Consider the following 24,863-nt stretch of genomic DNA (forward strand, 5'->3'; position numbering starts at 1 on the left):
ACATATTCACGTGTTCTTAAAGAGACGGAGAAGTGCTGAGCTAGGCAAAAAACAATTATGAAGGAGAAGAGGATGTGATCCCTTCATGGTGATTGAGAACTGAAACTCAGATCCTTCACAAGACCTGCAAGACGAGCAAAAATACATGACAGACACGCCTTTATACGAGAACTCGCGTGTCACATGACAGTTAACATAACATATACCACACCTCATTATCTGCAAACAAGGATTTATATGAATGAACTACCCTTTGACTCTATTAATCATTAGGTTAGGATTATTTTTCTTTGCTGAGAGGAAACACACAGTCTGATTCTCACATTCAGCCTCTAACCGGTTTATTTTTAACCATGTCTGAGAAAATATTGTTGAAATTAAAAAAGCACAGTATTAGCAGCTAGACCGGATATCTGCAGGACTCAGCAGAGACAAAACAACATGGGAATATTCTAATATGAAGGATGAATTTCAGCTTTCAAGTGAGGAAGTGGAGGAAGCCTCAGACAATGTGATCCTATCCAGAGAGGTGCGCAGTACAATCTTTTGATGATGATAGACGGACAATGCTGAAGACATTCAGGTTGTGGGAGGTTAATTAAACTACATGAGTCAGTTAGAGCGGTAGAGGGAATACAATGGGAGTTCCTTTCCTCTAATAATATGACTAACATGACTGGATGTGATGATCCACACAATGGAAAGGACAGTTATAGTGTGAAGTGGTCCCTTGTGCCTAATGAAGGACATTTTTGACATGTTTGTGTTAATGCGTTCAGCATGTTTGGACAAGGGTGTGTAGTTCAACCTCAGCTCTTATAATAAGTCTATAATAAACTGTGTCGCCAAAATAAAGACACTCAAACGGGATGGGATGTTAATCTAAACCCCACAACCATTAGAGCAGAAAACCCTGGCTTCAAAATAGTAGTTTTGCATCAGACTGAGCCATGTCTCATATATAATAATATGGGATAAATACATGTTATTCTCCAGGTTTTCAATGGGGGAATTGATTATTTATTATGGAGCCCTGCAGGCCGATGTTGCGCATTTCAGCAACTAAAATGATGTGTATGTATTGATGTGGAGAGAGGTGTTAGAGTGTGTACATGAAATGATATGGTAGTGAGGGTCACAATCCTCGTCTCTCAAAAACTGGCATTTAAAAGTGTTACAATTCTGAAAATGAATGAATATTTGGTATGTTGGTTAAAACATTTAACTCCATAAAAGTGGAAAATAATATTGACATAGTTAGTAGTTATAGTTTTGGGAAGGGAGCATGTTTTAGTCCTGTAAGGCAGAGGTTTCTAAAGTGGGTGCTACGGTAAGCCTGGGGTGTTACGGGATTCATGCATTTTGGCCACTATTTACATTAACTATGCTTTATGGTAAATGTTCAAACATATCAAAGAAGAATAAAGCAGGCAGTCACAGCTGATATCATAACTCACGGTGGCGGTTGTCATAGTAGCAACATGTTTGCCAGCTCGGGGGTTTTAAAGCTCAGTAATGACGGTAGCCTAAAAGCACTCGTTCAGATTTGATTGGACTGCTGTAATTACTATTTAATTTAAAAGGTGGACTACATGCCTTGAATTGATATGCTGCACTTCTGAAACACACGGTAGCACACCATGCAAAAACCACATCACAGTTGTTAATTTGTTTGTCTTTGTAAGCTACATCTTAAGAATGAGCTCATTTGATGTAAGTAAGTAATAGAAACGCATTTCACATATTGACATAGTTCATTTGAGTCATTGATACTAGATAACCTTGTTGAAACCACAAAGCTTCTTAAAAGCTGTGTACATATAAGTTATGCAAGTTGGGGCTTGGTGTGTCATGCTCTAAAAGAAAATTAGGGAACCACTACTCTATGGTAACAAGTGCTTTAAAAAATAATTCAGCACTGCTCAAAAAATACACATGCATCAAAATCATTGTTGTTGTGTCACTGACATCATCATCATCTTTTTCTCTCCATTAAAAACAACATTGCATTAAACACAACTGGCCTTACTGAAACAAACTGGCATTTAAAGGGTTAACATTTGGGAAATTAATAAAAAATTTGGTGGTTATGATCAAGACTGATGTTGGATAAAAGATTTAGTGGAGAATCTAATTATTGACAATTGACATTTTTATTCACAACTTAACTAAACTGAATTAGACCTTTGAAAAACATAACGGCGTTAATGAATTTGCGTTAATGCGTTCACTTTGACAGCCCTAGTTAAAATATAACACACATTCAACAAGCTTCAATACAGCCAGTAAAGTTAGAGAAGCAAACAGGACATATACAGTCAACAGTTCATAAAATAATGTCTTTTAAATGTATCGTGCCCAGCTAAACCAACCTCAGTCAACACAAAAAGTTCCACGAGTATCAAAGTCTAACATGCACCGTGTGGGTTTTTTTCTGCTCTAGTTTCAAAACGCTGCCTTGGTGCAAGATGTGGTCGTTTATTGACTTATTTAGTGCCTCACCACCTGTCCTCCTGCCTGACTCTGACACACAATATGAGAAAAAAAAAGCCTTTCATTCTACTATTGTAGAGAAGCACTGACAGTCCAAACACACACAGAAAGAAAGCTGTATAGTTACTCCAGTGTTTAATGTAGTTCATGTTTCTATGATGATGCTTTATTTTTCCTCACTTTTTGATACCATGCCACTCATTTTAGGTATATTTTCAATATAGATTACACATCTTAAAAGACTGTATCTTAATACATCTAGTTCTAGTCTCCAAAGCTGGAGTAGCCTTCAAATTCTAACAAAAATGTGTCTATTATCCTTCAGTGACAAGCTGCTGAGTGTAGAAAATGTCCTCAAAAATTGTGCAGAATATTATGACTCACCTCAAAGAAAGTGACAGGCGCACCGAACAGACGGAGGAAGAAGGATGAGAGAGTCAACACCGCACGGCGGAGCTCAAAGAGGAAATCTCACCTCTGACCCACGCGTGCAGATTGAATTCTCAGCCATGTGAACCAGTAAATGACTCAACAGCTCTGTCCCACCTCCGTGAAACGAAAAACACAAACACAGACAAAAGAGAAGGAAGAGGGTGTTTGGATTGTACCTCTCAACCCTCTGTTCACCTTCCTTTGTATTTCAACATAATGTTCAACTGCCAGGGGAGCTTCCCCGAACCATGGCCAAAATAACTTTGTGTACTTTCACCACAATTGCCGCTCACTTGATCATTTCAGTTTCATGCAGCTCTTTGGATATACAAACTTGTAATGATGTCATGAGAAATAAGCCTGTTCACAGAATATGACATATACATATGAAAATGTACAGTATTATGCTGTTCTTTATAAATAGCTTTTGTGACTAATATGTGATCAATTTCACTACAGTCTCATTTTAACCCTCTTGTTGTCAGGTCAATTTTGAGTCTGAAAGAATTGGGCGATGCTTTATAAACAGTCAAACCACAGGAGAACAGAAGTTGTATGGTCAACTGGAAGACAACAGGAGGGTTAAAGCGATGGTTCAGCGTAATTTCGACCTAGCGTCATATGCACCATGTCACCACGTCTATCTAAACACCACCTCAGCCATTTTTTTTCATTTGGTCGCAAATTAGTAGAGTTAGAGCTATCAGCTGAATGGGTCACTGAGATACTGTGTGGTCACGCGAGATCATGCAGAGAGCACATCTAGAGAGATCTGTGCGGGATCTCGCGCGACCACACAGTATTTCACTGATCGCGTGAGATTTCAACAATGTTCACAGCTTTAGCAGTAGCAGCAGAGAAAAAGCCATCAGGTAAGTGTACTTAAGGTGGACTTACAAACTTTTCAATGCATGGATTTATGAGTAAAGACCTTATGTGTACTACTGTAGAAGTTTGATAACAATCCAGGCATTATTAGTGGGGTCATTTACCAGATACACTGATGGTCCCGTTAGCGCCTGTACTAAGACTAGGCTGATGGCTCTAACTCCACTAATTTGCCACCAAATGAAAAAAAGGGCAGAGGCGCTGATTAGATAGACCTCATGGTGCATATGACGCTAGGTCAAAATCACGCCGAACCATCGCTTTAAGAACTAAAGAAACCCAAGAGTAAAAATATGTTTCATATATATACACACACATGTATGTACACTCACCAGACACTTCATTTGGTTCACCTGTGCAAAATAATGCATTCCAATAGAACAGCTCTTCCATAAATTCAGTGTTTATTATTGAGGTCATAGTGGGTGATGGTGGTGTACTGGAGTGCATTATACTGAATGGTGTTTCTAATATTTTGTCCACCCCATTAACTTCACAGGGGGCAAAATATTAGAAACACCATTCAGTATAATGACTTAGACTGCACAGGTGTTCCTTATGAAGTAGCCAATGAGTGTACATGTACGAGTATACATCTGCCAGAGACTGGGTGTGGGTTCCCATCATTTCCATGTTATCCCAGTAACAATTCTTCCAATAAAAAAGCAAACTATGGTTTTGCAGATATGTGAATCTACACCTGGGCTTTCCCCACTTGATAGAGGAATCCCCAAAAAGGCACAACTATGAGTCAGTTCCACTCGACAACAATCCCTTATTAAATGTCACTTTTTCAAATAGCGTGTAATGCAGCAAACGTGAACTGCAATCACAGCCGCAAAGTGGCAGTTAGAACAGTTTTTTTTCCTGTTGTGCACCATAAAAAGGTTTCAACCACAACATATTTCCGTCCCCCCCCCCCCCCCCAACAAAACCCATGGAAACTCTGTGGTCATAGCTGGCACATGTGATAACAAATAATATTTGCATTGTGTCTCATCATTAGAATTCATTGTGCACTGTGTGGTGTTTTTCTTAAGTATGTCTTTTGACTGAATAGTTGATGATTTACAGAAGGGTTTCTGGAAGTCGATACTGAAGTTTTGAATTGTCGTTTTTGTGTAAGAAATCGTGTACCGACTAATGATTACCTAGCTAACTGATAGATTTGATAAGGGCTTTCTAACACAACTTCATCTCTCTCCAAGGTGCACGGGAAGCAGAAAACAGACTCACAATAAAGCCGTCATCAATATGGACATCATTAGTGAATCTGCTAATTATTTTTGTCTATAAAATGTCTGAATAAGCCCAAGCTTACATATTTGTATAACTGAAAGAAGAAGTGAACCACAGTCATAGTTTTTAAATCCCTGTTGAAACTTTGTGCCTTTGAGGAACTGTTACCATACCAAATGTCACTGCAGGTCAACATCAGATGCTTCAAATACTTTTTTCATAAAAGAGTGTAGTCCTGTCAAGATAACCACTTTTGTTGGACGATATATTGTCTCAGAAATAATCTCGATAAACGATATTATTGTCATTTGAAGATCATTTTACACCACTGATATCAGGGTTTCCCACAACAAGGTTAGAGAATTACTCATCAAAATTCTGTAAATACTAGAATAACCTGTCAACTGTTCGCTCGTAGTAAGCTATATATAAATTATAATAGGTGTAATGTTTTATTGTCAAGCCCCACCCCTCCACCCACCCCCCACCGATCAGATGGCAACATCACAACAGGCATAAAAGAGTAGTGACACTTTTTAAGACTTGGAACCCCTTTGGCCTCCACAAACAGCACCATCATTACCCCGTGTCCTAACTCAATGAGACATGAGTGAGCGCCAGCGACTAAATCAGTTTGATTGCTCTGTTCTCTTCTGGAATGTCCAAATTGACCATGAGCAATGCAGCACGGCGCCTTTTTCAGCTGACCTTTTGTCGGACTCCCTGTATCTATTTTCCTCGTGTGGCTTGCATTGAAAGTGTGTCACGAATGAGAAACGGTTGATTCATTTGGTTAAAATGAGAGGCTATCTCTATGATACCACTCCACTCACCGAAAATGTACGTGAGGTGGCATCTGACTGGAGAGGGATGGTCAATGGAAAGTTTCTGGTTTGTTGGCTTTATTGTTTGTCATTTCCAGCGAAGAAACATTTAAATATCACAATATAAAACCTGTCTTTGACTTGAATGGTTACATCTTCAATCTGATCACTAAGACCAAGAAAGTGGATCACATCACTCCACTTATCAGATCTTTACACTGGCTTCCTGTCTGTTAGAGAATAGACTTTTAAAATAGTACTGTTGGTTTATGAAGCACTGAATCCATTTCAGATGTGCTGCTACGTTATGAAGCATCCAGACCTCTCAGGTGGTCTGGGACAGGTCTACTTTCTGTTCTCAGACTTAAAAGTAAACATAGAGAAAGAGAATTCAGCTGTGATGCTCCACATATCTGAACTAACCCTAACCCTCCCAGAAAAAAAGCTCTGCTGCAACTTTCAGGTCTTTTAAATCACAGCTTGAAGACTTTTCTGTTTGCAACTACTTTTAATTGAATCCATATGTTAAGGTTAATATCTCACACTGCACAGCAACTTCTTATTCTACTGTTTTTATCTGTCTTACTCTATTTTAGACTATTTAACACAAGTGCATATTTAACAGATTCAGTGTGGACAGAGAGCAGATGTGATAGTTGGACACTCGCATGCTGTTTGACAACAGACTTATACTCACCACTCTGATACTTTGAATTTCTGCTTTTAACAAAATTGGTGTTTCATTTACTAATTAATTCAAGTTACAGTGTTGTAGGCCAAATAAAAAGTGGCTAAATAATTCTTTAAAAGCATGCCACTTTTGTGTCTAACTGATTTGTGGTGTTTGTTTCATGCCACTATATCATTTGTTCACACGTTATTTTAAAGGTACTATATATAGAATATAGAATCAGAAATTCCCACTAATGACACTGATGGCTGCTTGTGAAATGCAGTCAGCATCCTGTTGTTTGCTTTGCACTCGCTCGTGTGCTTGCGCTCCCTCAGCAAAAGTGAGAAGCGAAAACCACAATTTTTTTCCATTTATTTAGATCAGGGACAAGTCAATAAAACAACCCAATATCACCACCACAAGTAGATCAACTTACTATTCATACCCATGCAGGTACATGCAGACCTACAGTATTAACCCCATAACACACTTCATAGGAATAAACACATAACAGAATATAGATATGAAACCAATACATACAGTAGATATATCCAAAGTTATAAAAACAGGTAATCAGAATGTCAAATTAATGATGACAAGACTGGTTACTTAAAATACATTTTCTTCAATGGTGGAGGAGCAGCATGATGAATAATCTTATGCACTAAATAAACATCTGAATGGAGAATAAAATAAAAAATGAAAGGTGCATATGCATTTTCCTGTCAAAACCATCTCGAGCCCTTTGCATAGAAATCACTCCACAGGTTGCTATAGACCACAAAGAAAGTTCATTTTTAAATGTTTCAAACTAAAATTCTTACATATAGAACCTTTGACAAGCAAAAATATTCCTTTTTAAGATGCTGAAATTTCCATCACTGTTCTGAAAGATCCATACTCAAGCATTGCAAGAGAGAAACTGTGTCCAAATCAAACTAATATGAAAAAGATTTTACTTACAAGGACCATGCAAGAGCAAGTAGTAATTAAAGAATTACATAATGTGTGTGTCAGATGAATGTAGGAGGGGAAATGAAGTCCTGCAGTTGAGCTGGTTTAGGACAAATACATAGAAGCCAAGAAACAGGCTTTACTGTTAATTAGGTGTTTTTGAGGTGAGGCCTGCTCCCAAATCTGTGGAGGCTTTGAGCACCCTAAACACAACGGAGCAATGATCATAAGCCAGTTTTATTTGCATCGTGTGTTCTTGCAAGCAAATGCACAAGGATGCATATGTACTGTACAGTTGTGAACGCTATGCAATGATTTCACTTTATCACTGATCAAAAACTGATGTAGGCGACTCACTAAGAAGCACAGCGCTGCACACGGCAGGAAAGGCAGGGAAGAAGAAGACATAGCAAGTGAACACGGATGTATGTTTCAAAATGTTGAAAAAAAAACTAGGCTTGAGAAATGTTGAATGAGGAAGGAAATTCATTCAACACTTTTGTTACGACTGGAGGAACTGTGTTTTTCAAGAAATCTCAAAAACAAAACCTGTGATTTTCTTAAAATGTGCAGAAATGTCTGTATGCCAATATGTTTTAGACTAAATAGACTAAAGGTTAAAATGATGCTGTTCACCTTTGTGCTTAAACATCCTCCATTAATTTGCCTTTCAGGAATCCTGACAAATGTGTCAGGTGAATTTCAAAATGAAGTAAATGAACAAACAGGTGTGCAAAGCAGCTTTGGTGTTTAGTGACCAGTGTCAGTCCAAACTAAAGCCTATTAGTTTGGTTGAAAGGTAAGTATTAATCTTATGCTATCTACAGCTGTGGAGCATCATTGCCTCCAGAGGCGTCACGGACAGTAACAGTGATGTCAAGGTTTTTAAAGGAACAGAGTGTTAACCCCAACACAGCTCTTTGTTAATATAGCTCAAAAAAAAAGAGAACTCACCCATCTAATGTTATTCCAGCCCTTCCGTATAGGTAACAGCCTCCTCAGGTCACATGAGAGTCTTGTAAAATCATCTTGTTACTTTAAAATAACTTCAATCTGAGTTCATACGTTTCCTCCACAGCTTGTACTTCCTCTTCTGTGGAGACTAGAGCACATGTTGCAATTTCCTTTTCATGGATCTTTTGAAAGCCAGCGTGTCCTAATCTGTTGAGCAATAACAAGGAGGAGGGCAATATGAATCCTGCTGTTCAGATGATTCACAGCATATACATTTTTCCAACACAGCTTGTAGCATTTTAAAGTTGACAAGTAAACACATGAATACACAAGATACTATGTGTCTTCCTCCTGTCTTGACAAATTAACCCTGTCAGAGCAAAAAATTCCTATCTGCTGAGCAGTCTCCACTGTTGTAGTTTATATAATGGTCAGTGTAGGCTCCATTTAAAACACTGTGATGTTGAGACCTCTTGTGGCTGCACAATGAAGCACCAGCAAATGAGCTGCAAAAAAAACATCATCACATTCTTTGTGCAGCTGAAATGAAATGAATACCAATGGAAGTCATCACTACTTTAACCATAAAGCATTCTTAAAATGACTCCTGTGCTTTTTCTTAATTCATGTTTAAGTTAATGATTTAGGATGATATTTATTGTTTTTCTATACAGTATCCATGTCTGATTTTATTTACTAATCACTTTGTGGTGCTACTGTTTATCTTATCTTGGTTTCATATACTGTAGGTTAAACTAGAATATTAATATATGTTACCAGTCATATCACTCTAAATTTGAAACTTTACCCATTGATCTGAATGTGTTTGGCCCAGTCCCAACAAATACACACAACAACAATAATAATACTAACTTCATATTCGACTTCAGTTTATTTAACAATTACCTACTGTCCAGGTCAAATTTAACTCTGTATTTGATTACTTTTCTTAAAGTGGCCAAAAAATGTTACCCTCTTGTATAGGTGCTACACATGTTTGTCCATTGAGACTGTTCCAGGTCAAATATGACAGGGCTGGACTATTTTGATTGTCGACTAGTCATCGATTATTGAAACGATTAATCGACTAATCGGATCAGTGGTTCTAGCTTGTAAGGCGCCCAGATGAATTCCCCTTCAGCGCCCTCCATATATATACATAGATCAATAGATAGAAATAACAGCCATAAATACCAAAATGATATACAATCATAAATACAAAAATACAAAATGTATATACAATTCTTATATATACATATAAGTAATTTATTTTAAAGTTGAAGTATGTAACTCTGACACCAAGCGTTTAGAAATGGTACAGTGGCCCAGGTTCAAATCACTGTAGAGAGCTGTCACTCCTCGCCGCCTCCTGCCAGAGTTTACATTCACGCGGGTTGCCAGTTGTCGGACGTGATCCTGCACGCGCGCGAGACGAGCGCAACATACACAACGCGGAGTGAGGACGCGACCCACAGTCAGACACCCCAACCTGATTGTTTCACAGCGGTTACGTTCAACAGTGAGTAATAATAACACACACATTAGCCGGTCAACTTACACTGTGCACACATCCCAACTCTCCCGGAAGCTCAAGGAGTCTCCCACATATTGATAGCGTCTCCATGACGCCCGCAGATGAGACGTAATCTCCCGGAATCTGGACTGGACGAGCAAGAGCGCGCACTAGAGAGTGGCAGCGCGCGCGCGTGTGTGTGTGTTTGTGTGACTATAAATGCAGCGCGTGTGAATTTAAATTTATTTTATTTTATTTTATTTTTTTATTAATGGATAGCCCCTTGACATGAACCATCTCGTTTTCAAGGGGGTTCAACATAAAACATATATTACAACACAACAACACAATCACAATCACATACAGCATGCATGAGGATCTCAATTACCAACCAACACACACATCATTCCTGTAAACCCACAGTACCCACACAAACTAAATACCACAAAGCATGTCATGTAAGGCCAATCATAATGATATCAATAATAATTACAATAGTAATAATAATAATTAGAGTAATAACAGTAGTAATACTAAGTAATGTTATCAATCTTAATATATACAACATGATATATTGTATCATATATATTGTAAAATGTCACTATATAACATATACACCACCACCATATCATACCATTATTAAACACAGCACAGTAACAGTAATAATAATGTAATATGAATAATAATAACAATAATAATAGTAGCAATAATAATAATAATGATAATAATGATCATCATTACACATACATTATACATAAATACATACATTAGCAATGTTAATAATAGGGGTGAAGAGGAGATTACCATTAAAAGCTATTGCATGATTTTTTGAGAAAATAGAATAGTGAATTCTTGAAAATGCAAAATGAGTTGATTATTCATATATTGTGTCCCATCCCAGCCTGATTATTGCACTGGTAAGTTTGCTGTTTTCAGAAGCAGTAAATACATCATTGGTTAACTTTAACAGAGCTGTAGTTGTTGAGAAACTGGGTCTGAAACCAGATTGGCATGGAGATCAAATATTATGGTCCGTAATATAGTGTGATAATTGATTAAAAATGCATTTCTCGAAAATTTTAGCTATTGACATCATGTGGGTCTCCTCCCTTATGGAGTGGAGTAACAGTAGCACATTTCCAGGCATCATGTGGGTCTCCTCCCTTATGGAGTGGAGTAACAGTAGCACATTTCCAGGCAGAAGAGAGGGCACAAGTTGATAATGAGAGGTTGAACAGATCACAGAGTGGGTACATAAGAATATTTGCTGCTAGCTTGATAAATTTAATCTCATTGCCTTCTGGTCCAGGTCCACAGTCAACCTTTAGTTCATTAATTACACATTGAACTTCAACAGGTGATATTTCACTAAAGGAAAAAGAACTATTACTGGAAGAGTTACCAGAGGGAACACATGTAATAGATGTGTCAAACACATAGGAGCTACCTACAGTTGTAAAGTGGTGGTTGTAAATGTTTGAAAAATGTTTGAAATAACTAATGGGTCCTGAATAATGTTATCATTGAAAGAAGCTGGGTACTGATGCTTTTGTTTGACTTGTTGAGGATATTATTCATATTTTTCCAGAACTGTTTTGGTTTATGCATATTTTCAGATAATTGATTTTTATAGAAGTCTGATTTGGCATTACGTGTTTTTGTCTTACATAAATTCCTTAATAATCTATATTTTTCCCAGTCAGCAGCATCCTTAGCTTCTCTGTAGCTCTTCCAGGCTTTATCCCTTTGTTTAAAAAGGTTCATCACATCAGAACTGATCCAGCGTAAATTTTGACCTTTGACCTTAATTTCTTTCCATGGGGCATGTTTATTAATGACATGTGTGAGTTCAGAATAAAAATAATACCAAGCGTCTTCAGTATATGGCATAAGTTGAAACCTGTTCCAGTTTATTGTATTCAAATCATGTAAAAAGTTGTCAAAATTAATATTCTTACTTTGTCTTATTTTGGAGGAAGGCGAGGAGATTTAATTTTCCATACACAGAAGATGGTAGAGTGATCACGGAAGCAGTCAGAGAACGCCAGATCTAATAATTCTATGAGGGTGGGTTATGAGGATCCAGTCTAGTAATGATTTAGATCTGGTGTTAACTCTGGTGGGCTCAATGATCAGCTGAGTTAAATGTATACTTCTGAGTAGGTGTTGGTCATTAGATAAGGAGTGATCAAGTCAGTTACAACTGAAGTTGTTAGGATAATCATTTCATGCGGGTGTTCAAATTAGGTGAGAGTGGATAAAATACATTTGGTTGAGTCAGGATGGACAGGTGGGGGTCTATAAATATGATAAGATGTTTATTTTCATGAAGTTTTTACTCAACAAAAAGACATTCAAAGCAAGATGGGAGTACTTTAGGGGTGGCAATTTCAGAAATAAAGTGCAAGGAAACCTAAATAGCCACACCTCCACCTCTAGTGCACCTGAGAGAGCAAAGTCCTTATAACTCTGTGTTGCCACTGATTAGACCGATCACAAAGTTCACCTTAACCTCAGTGGAGACCTCACGTCCCATCCTAACCTAATAGACAGTTTAAAAAGAGTATAGATATAGTGATTGTTTACTTTGCAGCTTGGCTGTTTAGTGGTAACCAACATGAATGCAGCCTCTCGTAAAAAATGAAGATCAACAATAATTGTACTTCCAGCAATTATCCAACTACCAAAAAAAAAAACTACTGCCAGAAGTGTGTGTGTGTGTGTGCGTGTGTGTGTGTGTGTCTGTCCGCAAGGCGTGTATTCGTGGTAACAACATGAACCTCATTCATAAACCAAAGTTTTTGTTAGGTGAGTTATTATCTAACTCTGGAACAAAACTGATCTTAACCCTGAGACCAAGAGGAACGCATGTCACAGAAGGATAATTACATGGAAGGCTATGGTGAGTAGCTAACAGCCTGTAGCTGTAGCATTAGCATTAGTGACTGTGGATTGTGTTTTGTGGTTTCTTACCTGACTTCTCTGGAGTTTCGCCACTCTGCGTTAATGTTTGGCGGCATCGCCAGTATTTTCCAACAGTGATTTGCTCTTGTGAGGCATGCTAAAAATGTCCGTGACCGTAGATAAATGTCTCCTCTATTTGTGATCTTCTCCTCCCGTCGTTCACGCCCCTACGTACGGCGTCTCTACGCATTTACTACGCCACAGGCTGAAAAAATAGTCCCAGGTGGCTGTAGCTCCGGAGTACCAAATAAAAAGTATAACTGCAGACTATTTATTTAACATTGAAATAGAAATTTAAGTTGACATGAAATGAAATGCGAAAGAAAATGCCATATGCAATGGCAGGCTCTCTAATCCATAGAGGAGATGGAGGGGGTTGGAGAAAGGTGGACAGACAGACGGACGGAGAAACATCTTGCTCTAGTAGTAGGATAAGATAGTATGTGTGTGTGTATGTATACAGTATATATATGTGTGTGTATGTATACCGTATATATGTGTGTGTGTGTGTGTGTGCTTGACAGTTTGTGAACACGTTACATTTCTCTATATGTCTGCATAAATATAACATTTTACAAATGTATTCATTTATTTATTGATGAAAATTATTAAATCTTCTATCGTCTTATTTGTGTGAGGCAAAGGTATGGGAACCCTTGCTTTCATACTGTAGCTTCCTTTCACAGCAATAACTTCAACAAAATACTTCTGGTAACTGTTAGTCAACTCTGCATATCAGTTTTGAGGAGTTTTATCCAATTAGTCAGTCTCAACTCTGGGATGTTTGCAGGCTTCTTGGCATGAACTGCCAGATTCTGGTCCTTCAGTAGTATTTCTGTAGAATTAAGGTCAGGACTCTGACTCAGCTATTCCAAAACATTAACTTTCTTGTCCTCCAACAATTCTCACGAAGAACAACTTTGTGTGTTTGTTGTCGGAGACCTACAGGGGTGATACTATTTATCTATGTGAAAAACTGACCCTAATTGACATTTTCTTGTAGAATTTGCTGATACCACTCAGAACTCAAAGCTCTATCTATGATTGCGAACCATCCTGGTGTAGATGCAGCGAAGCAGACTCAAACTATGATACTATACCACCATGTTTCACAGATGAGACGAGGTTCTTATGTTTGAATGCAGTGTTGATCATCACCAAACGAAGTGCTTCTTATTCAAGTCGAAAATTTGATTTGGTCTCATCTGTCCACACAAGTTCCCCTATGGTTTATCCACATGGTCTTGAGCAAACTGTAGATGGCAGCAATGTTCTTTTTGGAGAGCCGTAGTTTTCTCTTTGCAACTCTATAATGCATGCCTTTGATGTTCATTGTTCTACTGATGGTGGTCTCATGAGCATTGACTGTAGCCACTGCAACAAAAGGTCTTGAGTTTCCTATACATTACCCTGGGGGTCCCTTTTTGCTTCCTGACTACACACCTTGTTTGTTCTTGATGTGATCTTGGTTGTGTGACCAATCCTGGGAAGGGTAACAATGGTATAAAACAGGGCCTCTAAGACTCACACTTGATTGTCACCCAATGATTGAAATACCTGACTCTAATTTCCACTAGAGGTTCACATACTTTTGCCACACACAGATATGTAACGTTTTATTATTTTACGCAATAAATAAAGAAACAAGTTTAATGTTTTTGACTCATTTGTTTAACTGATGTCTCTTTATCAAGTTTTAGGACTTGGATGGAAATCTGATCATGTTTTAGGTCATTTATGCAGAAATAGCACAAGTTTTCAAGGGTTCATACACAAATATATATACATACAAACAATAATAATAATATAAATGTATGTATATTACTCACCAATTGTGATTTGTTATAGTTGTGGGAGACTGAAATACCCCCATGAGAAATATGGTTGTGCCTAGATAGATTAGAGAGCGTTGGGGTTGAAGATTTTACATTCTGTAAATCCAACTATGTTTTATTTATAGTGCTTCTTATTTTCAAAATGATGCAAAATTCAAGGTATTCTTTTTTAAGAATTGTTATACTTTATTAATTTCATATGAAAAGCATATGGTAATCACAACAAAACACTGATATACTGTAAATGAACGCAACCCAAATGTCATTAAAAAGTACCAATAATACGAAAATATATCAAATATGGTGAAATGTAAAACATAAGGCAAGAAGATAACAAAATATTGTGACTGCAGAAGCTCAGACACTTAGGTACAGTACATATTCTTGCACTTTATTAAATATTTCCATTTTAATATAATACATTTCTTCCATTGTGTTTCACAGGAAATTCTACTGTCTACTCTAATTACTATTATTTGTTAGCTCTGGTTACAATGTCTTTTATGCAATAGCCACATAAAATGATACACCATTAGATTTTAGAATTGTCACCAGAGCAGCCAGACCATCAATGCCATTACATGCTTTTAATAGAGCAGTTATGTATTACTTCATTTATGGGATTACAAAACACTATGAACACTACACAAAATGTAGTGCACTTATACATACTGTAGATATAAGTGAAGTATACAAATATATCATTCCTTACTCTCTTATGGAGTGTTTGAATTTTAGAATGACAAAACAACAAACAAATGAAATACATGACATAAAGTGCTGTATACATGTACAGTATATGCAGATGACGCCACTGTGGAAGTCTTTATGTTCATGTTTGGTGATTCTGTATTATCCTGCGTCTTGCATGACAGGAGACTTACAATGACTGCAGTCATAACCAAATGTAATTACCACATTAGCAAACACAATATGATTTAAAAGTTCTGTGCGTAATGATCAGTCATAGATGAGGAAATGAGGGGCAGTGGATAACAGTGTGTTACTGTAGCTGAAAGTAGCCAATGATTTAAAAACATTGAATTCTACCTTGATTCTCTGTAACAGGATAGCTGAACACCAACCAATACTAATGCCACTGCATCCCACCAAATGCTACAGTAAAATGCTCAGTAGATGCACATTGAACACATTCAAAACGGGTCTTTTCTTTCTGGGAGTGTGTACACCGACAGAACTAAAAGGTGCTGTTTTGCCGTGCCAGGAAGTAATCCATTTTCTTTTTCCTTATAGGTTTGAAGAGCACGTAGAGGTAGATAGAAACAACAGTCAGCAAGCAGGACACCGCCACCACAGCTACCACCACCCATGTAAACGTAGAGTCTAACAAGAAATGGACAGAGGTAAAGAATGTATTATTATCTTGGGTTTCAGTTCTATCAGTGGTCATCACTATGTTAATAACTGAGATCAAATAACACAGTGACATTGCTAAACAAAGTGAGATTGGATATAAATGCAGAGATTTAGACATAGATACATAGAGAAATACTTGTGTTTCTTCACCTATCAGGCATTGTCAATGTTGCTATATTCCCAAATCTCTGCATTTACTTTGGTAAATATAATGTTATCATAACCACTTGTGATCCAAAAATATAACGTAATGGTTAATGTTTGTGTGGGTTTCTGTGTGTCTATATTCATTTAAGGAGGATTTACATCCTTGATTCCAATATATTCTGTGACAAGTAGGGCTGGGTATTGGCACTCGATACTTTTAAGGTGTCAACCAAAAAAAAATCGATATCAAGTAGTACTGAAACATCTCCCATCAAATGATACTTGCAATCAGTCCTTTTAGCTCCTAGAGATAGACAATATGACTATTTGTATGAATTTGTTCACAGCCAATCAATGCAAGTGTTCTTTAATTTAATGCAACATGTGATTGTCTAAAAGTCTTAATAATTTGAAGACCTTTAAAATGCGTTTGTGTAAAAATCAAATCATTTAAATGTGGAGGAGTGGTGGTGTTTTATGCAATGTAATGCTTCTATATTTAAACGATGGGTATTGAATGAACTCAATGTCATCTTTATTTATATAGCACATTTAAAACAGCCAATGGCCTGCCAAAGTGCTTTACAGTAAAATAAGCAGAAACAATAAAAACAAACAAACAATAAAAGAAATAAAAACAATAAAAACAAAATAATATAGAGAAATATGACAGATAAAAGACCCAATAAAAGCAGCTATACTCCACCAAAGGCCAAGGTGAACAAGTGGGTTTTAAGCAGTGTTTTAAAAATGGAGAGGCCACACAGTAAAAGGTAATGCGTTCCACAGAATGGGAGCCGCAACTGCAAAGGCTCGATCTCCTCTAGTTTTTAAGAGGTAGTCAGTTGGTATCGGCATCACTTTAAGAGTACTTGGATTGGAACTGGTGTCATCATTTTTTAAACGATACCCAGCCCTAGTGACAAGTGTTTTGGCAGTTCTGTCTCATTTACACACTTCATACAAACAACTCACCCTCTAGTTGAAGTTGAACGATGACTTCCTGAGTCCCTCCTTGGTTCTGAGTGACACATTTCAGCTGTGTCTTTACGTCTTCTTCTCTCAACTCTAAGACTATCAGTCTCAACTCAATCTGGCACCCTTCGGACAATCTGGCTTGCCTGGGAACATTAAGACATAGTGTTTACATGGTATCACTGATGTGGTTGATTTATTAACCTTTATCAGATGTACTTCAATGGTGTTTATGAAATACACAGTTTTGTCAGTGTTTTGAATATCTGTGTTTAGTATTTATTGCGGTATATTTAGCTTGAAGAATGGGAATGTGCACCAAAGTCCATTATTTTGCTCATTTGCATTTATTTTATTGTGTAACATACTTACATCTAAGTTTAATATGAGGTTAAATTCACTTTTCCATTATTATAAAACAGCAACAATTACCTCTTTTCCCCCTGCAGAGCCCGTCCATCAAGGTAAGATGACTCTACTGATTGGCCATTGACCAACCATGTGACCACAGTGGAATCTGCCTCCTGGCATCCAGTGAGCACCTGGCAAAACAGTTCCAGTCCTGAACCTAAATGAGATCACAGGCGTATGAATGTTAGACTTTGGTTTAATCAGTATCGTCTATCAAGTGTGTGTTCATTTTACTTTTAAGCTTTAGAGTTCATTCATTGAGATTCATAATCTCATCACTCACCATGTGAACTTTCATATATTGTTCCATTCAGTGGCCAGGCAATCACAGGTGGCCTAAGTTTTGGAGCTAAGACATGAGGTAAAACACATTTAATGAATAGATGCAAACATCTGGATTCAAGATAATATATAAATACTTTATAAATAATACAGAATCTGGTAGTTGCAGCATCAATTTACTGTCTCAGAATGGAAGTTTGAATTGTATATAAACATTAAAAAGCATGATTAAAAAAAGCGGTTACATTCACAATTCACTGACACCATGTTATTATTATTTTCTTAATAGATTTGTATTTTGATTTCAACTCACTGTGAATTGTGCTGCTGCTGCTGCTGCTGCTGGTGATGCTGATCAGCCCCGGTCCAGAGGTCATGGAGACATGAGGTGCAGTGGTAGTCGTGGTCTGAGCAGGGTCTGAACCTGGTCCAAAGAAATTCACACATATATTAATAAACATGTATGTACACATACTCTTACCAACAGCAACAATGACTTATTTTATTTATTATTATTATTATTATTATTATTATTATTATTATTATTATTATTATTATTATTATTATTATTATTATTATTTGCATGTATTTTAATGGAGAGGCTTCCTGTTTCCACACCTTAACCTAACAATGTGTAGTTGCACCTATTAGGACAGCAGAGGGCAGGAGTGGCTTATAATTTATGCTGGTATATAGAAAGTGAACTAATGACTCATCGCCAAATCATTCCTGTATAGTATTATTTGGTGGCTTATGACTTATGCTTTGTTTTACTCACTATTCATTAAATATATAATAAATAAAGAGAGTTCTATTTGTATTTTATCATTAAAATGAGCCGAGCTGACAATCAGCAGAACAGCAGTGCACTTTATCAATCAATATGATCAATTATTGACCTTTTCTTATTTACATGAGTAATCATAATTAAGGTTGGAAATTAAAACCTGTGATATAAAAATAATTGAAATCATGACATCACATATCACCCACCTTCCACCTGGAGCAGGATGGTTCGGCTGACTTTGTACTGCTGGTTGTTGATGAGCACTCTGAGCTGGCAGGTGTAGAAACCAGCCTGGGATACTTTCACAGCCTGGATCATTAGTTCACCTCTGTCCTCGGTGCCAAGCTGAAGGGCAGTGGGGCTGGAGTCCTGTCAGAAAGCAAAATACTGCATCAATCATGGGCAATGATCAAGATACTACCACTACAGAGGTTGAGGGTTTGAATCCAGCTGGGGGTTCCCATGTTTTAAAAGCTGACATACATGTACAGTATGTATTTTACATGCATCACTTTAATGCACCATTTAATGATATACTGTATGACTCTTGTAGACTCCGACTTGTAGAATCTGTTGCTATGGTAACTTTAGAATAAATTAATGAATAAATGAGCTGCTTTCTGAGATAAAATGTGATGCAGCACAGTTGCTCTATTATATCACATTTTTCTAATTAAAGCATTTCTCAGTGTTGAGCTCATGTGAAGTCCTTGGAGACAAATGTGTAATTCTGGGCTTTAAAAAAAAACAAAAAAACAATTAAAGTGACAAAGTTTTAACATTGAAGAAATTTCCATCCTAGTCATTTTTGTCTTCATTCCTTAAACCAGGTGGGAAAACTTTTAAAATGTCCAAGAAAAGAGAGCGCCAGTAACAAGACATACACTGCTGCACTGAATCCAGACTAAATTAAAATCCATGTAAAGAAAAATGAGAGATTCCTTTTAAAGCACATTACATATGCTAGACAACAATTGACAGAAACATGTTAACTATTTAATTGTGGAGTTAAAGCATTAAACTTTTTTTTACTATCTCTGCTGTGTTCAGGATTTTTTGGGTGGGCCTGAACTGGTGGCTCGATGGCATAGAGGGGTTACTAGCATGACCCCTGCTCCACTATAAACACGAGAGCGCACATTATTACATACTCATTGTTACTATTTTTATACCGGGTAGTTTTACAACCCTCATCACAGACAACTGGGATTCACCTCGGATGTCACTGGTGAATGGGGCCATTTTCAGTCAACGTTAACACTCAAAGAATTATTTTAAACCCAGCTGAAGTGTCTGTTGACAGGTGGAGCCGCCAGCAGTGTCAGCACCAGCTGTTCGGTTGGGAGAGCATTTGTTGGGCAACATTTCATCAAAAAACACAGTGTGAGACGCCAAGGATCAGCAGGGTTCAGCAGTTAAGTGAGTAACATCAAGTGCACCAAACTCCATTAAAAAAAACAACAATATAACATAATGATTGGTGATGGATTGCTTGTTAAGTACTCATTTAAACAAGGACTATTTTAAACTATGTATTTTTATACAGGAGTTTGGTATAAGTGTTGTTTTTTATTGTTAACCCAGAGGCTGTTCAGTTGGGCGTTCAGAGCAGACAATGCTTATTTTCTCCATGATTCTGAAACATCATTTTATATATTTGGCAAATTTTTTATAACCATTCCAATTTAGTTAGGTGGTTGATTGCACATTTTTCTGTGGTGTAACAAGCTCAGAACACACATTTATTATTACTTTACACTGACTTTAAAATAAAATGAAAATTATATTTTAAATCACACAGAAAAAAATGTAAATCTCAGCTAACTGATCATTGAACTGTTAGTGTTGATTCAAAGGTTAATGTAGGAGGTGTTTGACACTCACCTTGTACCACTCTATCTGGTTTGTCTGGTTGAAGTTTTCTAGAGATGGACATAGCACTGTCAGATTCATTCCCACTGTGGTTGGGATCGGATAGGATAGTTTCTTCATGTCCACAGAACTGGACTCAAACACATGCAGCGTGATACTCCCAGTGACACAGTAGGTTTCATTTCTGGAGACAAAATAGAGGACAAAGATCTAAAATCACAGGTGGCAAGAAGATGTAACAAAGCACTAAATCTGACCTTTGACCTTTTCTGTGTAGGGAGGCAATGTTCCTTTTTTTGAAAAATAAGAGATGCTCACCAAAACTAAATTGTATGAACAGCATCAAAGGAAGTCACATTTTAGGTTTTTTGTTGTATTTTTTAAATGCTTTTATATATTATTCATGAACACACATTGTTCTTCTTGCTGCATTATTTTTATTTTGGAGAAGATGTGGTGGTTCTTGCTAAATTGAGAAAAACCATCTGCCGTGACAAGAAGTTGCATTATCACATACTGAGTGCAAGACTGTAGAGTTTCTGAGGTCAGCGGCTGCAAATGCAGTTCAGTAAAGCATCCGAACAAAAATGCGCCGAGTCAGAGTAGATGAGAAAATGTGAAACATGAAGTTCAGAACTACCTGTAGGTACACGTGTATTTTCCTGAGTCTGAGGCTTGAGCCGGCAGAAGCCACAACTGTTTGTCATGCTGATGGACACGGCCCTCGCCCTCATAGGCTCCTGTACCATTGCCCCTGGCGATGAGGTAGGTTGCTGTTGGAAGGGCGATGCTGCGTTTTCGGAGGACACTCTGGAAGCTGGGGAAGTCCAGGATTACAGCCTCACCCTCCAATCTGAATACCTCCACCTCTGGAGATATTAGGAAGCAGCCGTCTGCAGGGAAAACACTGAAATCTTAAATATTCTGCTTAAAGCAACATTTCATTTGACTATAAGGTTAATTTATTATATGACAGAGACTGACTAGGCATATATTGCAGCCAGTGGTGGACAGTAACAAAGTAAATTTACTTGAGTACTGTACTTAAGTACAGTTTTTGAGTATCTGTACTTTACTTGAGTATTATTTTTGGGAGATACTTTTACTTTCACTCCACTACATTTGAAGGACAAATATTGTACTTTTTACTCCACTACATTTCTATTGATGCTCTCCTTACTTGCTACTTTTGAGCTCACGTTACCTGATGATTTTTTTTTTTTTTTTTGCAAAATTCTGGGAAAAATAAACTCTGTGCTGATTTGCATATGGTTTGTCTTAGTCGTATATACAAATACAAAGAACATACATACATACAAAGAAATGGAGGATGAAACTCCCACCGAGCAAGTCTTATCTCAAACCCATGATTGAGATTTTTGTCACAAAAACTGATCACGGCCTACAAAAACTCGTCTTCCAACCTGAAAAGGTATGTTGCGGTAAAGTAGCTACTAAAGTTATCTGTTTGTTAAATTGCAGATGAACATTTTAAACATAAGTGTATGTGCTTGTAGTATCATAGTTGCCATTTTTAAACGGTTTAAATATATGGCAACTGTTGCAGTGCAGTTGAATGATTAAGTTGACTTTCTGTTCATGTTTTTTATATAATTCATATCAAAGAGTCCAAGGTAGGGGTTAGGGTTTTATGGGTTTATTTTTGAGCTATAAACATGTCTGGAGCAGAATCACATCAGTGTATTGTATAATGACAATAAAGCTACTTTCCTGTATTTTCTGAGATATTTTAAAATACTTTTACTTAAGTAATTGTTTAAGCAAATACTTTAGTACTTTTACTTAAGTAATATTTTGACTAAGCTACTTTTACTTGTATTGGAGTAATATTTGACAAGGAGTATCTGTACTTTTACTCAAGTAGTGAAGTTGTGTACTCTGTCCACCTCTGATTGCAGCACAAAGAGAAAAAAAACATCTCAATGAGGTGCTAGGCTAGTCAAATATGTAAGTGTTTTACATTTACACATACAAAAAGAGAAGCCATGTTCAAAGAGTCATCTATTTTTTAAAAAGTTGAATTTGTTGCCGCCATTGGCTATTCTTTTTATAGTCGGTTTAAATCATTTTCATCAATAAAAGTGAGCATTACTGTTAACAAGTCACTTCTCTGGCTAGTACTGTTGCTGTGGATACACACATTTTGCACACTGACATAGTAAGGACTATGTTTCAGGTGTTTTCAGGTGTAAAATATCCACATTTCTGGTTCCTGTTGAAGTACAGTGTGATAGACAGTATGTGTAGTTCCATCATAAACAGAGTATATGCTTACCTTTCATAGGCAGAGGAGGCAGAGGAGGTAGAGGTCCTCCATAAACGTATTCCACGATGACCACAGTGAACATCAATGCCAAACAAACCATGATAGCACTCTGCAGGGGCACACACATCATAAATCATAAAGTATTACATCCACTGACAATATGTTGAGTGATACATGAGCTGTGAGCCACCTGAGCTCAGGGTGTACAGGGTGTACAGAGCGTCAGTGAAAAGTATTTGTAGTAAAAGATGAAGATGAAGAGAAGACCAAACCAAGGAAAAATAGGTTTTTTTGCCACTTTTCTCACCAGATGTTGAAGCTGTTAAATGGAGGAAAACCGATTGAGAGTCGTGCCTGAAACTGGGATTTTGTCAGTATCCCTCAAGCAGCTCAGAGTCCTCTTGACTGACAGCTTTCATTTAGACTCTTATATATAGATAACTTGTGACATCACAAGAATCGTCCCGCCCCCACATACAATGCCCCAGCATTAACCATGGGGGTTTACCAACAGCAACACATGAAGTGAGTCACTTCACTCACGATAAAGGTCAGCAAAATGAATTACTCAATAAAAAACAAAGAGAAAGAAAAAGACACTATAGAACATGTATTGATTTTGCTACTCAACTGATATAACTAAACATATAGGCTATTTAACCTTTAATGATTAATTAGAATTTATAGAGTAATAGCAGGATTCAACCCTGTATTCAGATTTTAATGGCAGGGTTTATAATTTTATTTACATGACAATCTGGAACTTAAATTAATTGAATTGATTGAAAACTGTAGAATTGGATTTTAGAATGATTAAATCTAATGTTTCTGACATTATACCAACATTACATATATATATATAAATATATTATAGGAGGAAGGAAGAAGGTAAATTCCACTTTTGCCGCCAAGTTAAATCATCATTTCCATAGAAACAAGCTCATTTTCACTTCTGCTTCTGTTTCCTCGCCTGTGATTAGTGGAATCAGCTGATAAGAGGCAATACTTTCTCAAACACACTCATAGACATATATGCACACTCAGATGAACTCACACATACACACTAGTCATAAGTCTTCCCCTCCATCAAATATTTGGTTCAGTGTGTCAAAGGACAATCCCATTCAAAGCAGACATGATATCATCTGTTTCAGTCAATACAGTTTTTCATCAATTTCAAGAACTAAAAATAGTCTCAAATTCATAACCTGTATACAGTCTATGTTCAAACTAGAAAATACAAGCAGCAGTGCTGAATATGCAAAAAAAATGGCAATGTTACAATTTAAAAAAATAATGTATTAAAAGTATGTATTATATGAGTGTATATATGAATAGCCATATAAATGGACCGAAATGTATTATATCATTATTATACAGCATAACAAATACAGTCTATGTTCCAACTAGAAAATATAAATGGAATTGCAAAAAATATTTAAAAAGTAGCAATGTCACAACTTAAGAAAATAATGTATTAAAAGTATGTATAATATGTGTGTATGTCTGTAAAGTCATATAAATGGACACAATTGTATTGTATCATTTAACATATAAATATACATTAACAGTAAAATAGTCAGTGTGTATGTAACCAATAAAAACATGTCAACACACAAATATATTATTATACAGCATCACAAACACATTGAAATGAGTAGATTAGTCTGTAACATATGACTACATACTCAAATATACATCTATATACTGTATGTGTGTAAGCATAGCATATTATTGCAAGCACGCACACACACTCACACACACACACACACACACACACACAGAAACGCACACATACACATAGAGTAGTATGGTTTACTTACAGTGTACAGGTGATATTGGTCCCAGCAGTGTGACAGTGATATCAGACAGATGTGCTGATAGCGCAGACAGTCCAACCATATAGTGAGTGTCTTGTCAGAGCAGGGGGAACCTCACTCTCTTTTCAAGGTTCCC

The 24,863-nt window shown here is 37.0% G+C and overlaps 2 protein-coding genes across 2 annotated transcripts in view; both read right to left on the reverse strand.

The window, feature by feature from the left end:
- Positions 1-8,727, reverse strand: part of zmp:0000000936 (interleukin-1 receptor type 1) — a 28,991-nt gene extending 20,264 nt beyond the window's left edge. The window contains exon 1 of the mRNA XM_053328865.1: positions 8,458-8,727. Coding sequence (XP_053184840.1) covers positions 8,458-8,461 — 4 coding nt within the window. The 5' untranslated portion in view covers positions 8,462-8,727. The remainder of the gene's footprint in view (positions 1-8,457) is intronic.
- Positions 8,728-15,967: 7,240 nt separating this feature from the next.
- LOC128368099 (interleukin-1 receptor type 2) lies at positions 15,968-23,007 on the reverse strand. The gene is made up of 9 exons (XM_053328840.1): positions 22,917-23,007; positions 21,261-21,513; positions 20,633-20,804; positions 18,955-19,117; positions 18,275-18,385; positions 17,963-18,028; positions 17,701-17,836; positions 17,269-17,414; positions 15,968-16,113 (listed from the first exon to the last, which is right to left on the reverse strand). The coding sequence occupies exons 1-9, from the start codon at positions 23,005-23,007 to the stop codon at positions 15,968-15,970; spliced, it is 1,284 nt and encodes a 427-aa protein (XP_053184815.1).
- Between the last annotated feature and the right edge of the window lie 1,856 nt (positions 23,008-24,863).

This window comes from Scomber japonicus, chromosome 11 (assembly GCF_027409825.1).
Source record: "Scomber japonicus isolate fScoJap1 chromosome 11, fScoJap1.pri, whole genome shotgun sequence".
In the NCBI taxonomy this organism is placed as follows: domain Eukaryota; kingdom Metazoa; phylum Chordata; class Actinopteri; order Scombriformes; family Scombridae; genus Scomber; species Scomber japonicus.

Excerpts from the sequence above, each read along its gene's own strand:
- LOC128368099 (XM_053328840.1), bottom strand. The coding sequence starts at position 23,007 with ATGGTTTGTTTGGCATTGATGTTCACTGTGGTCATCGTGGAATACGTT. Across the intron at positions 20,805-21,260 it reads AAATACACGTGTACCTACAG|AAATGAAACCTACTGTGTCA; the intron begins GTAGTTCTGAAC and ends TTTTGTCTCCAG. Across the intron at positions 19,118-20,632 it reads ACCAGATAGAGTGGTACAAG|GACTCCAGCCCCACTGCCCT; the intron begins GTGAGTGTCAAA and ends GCTTTCTGACAG.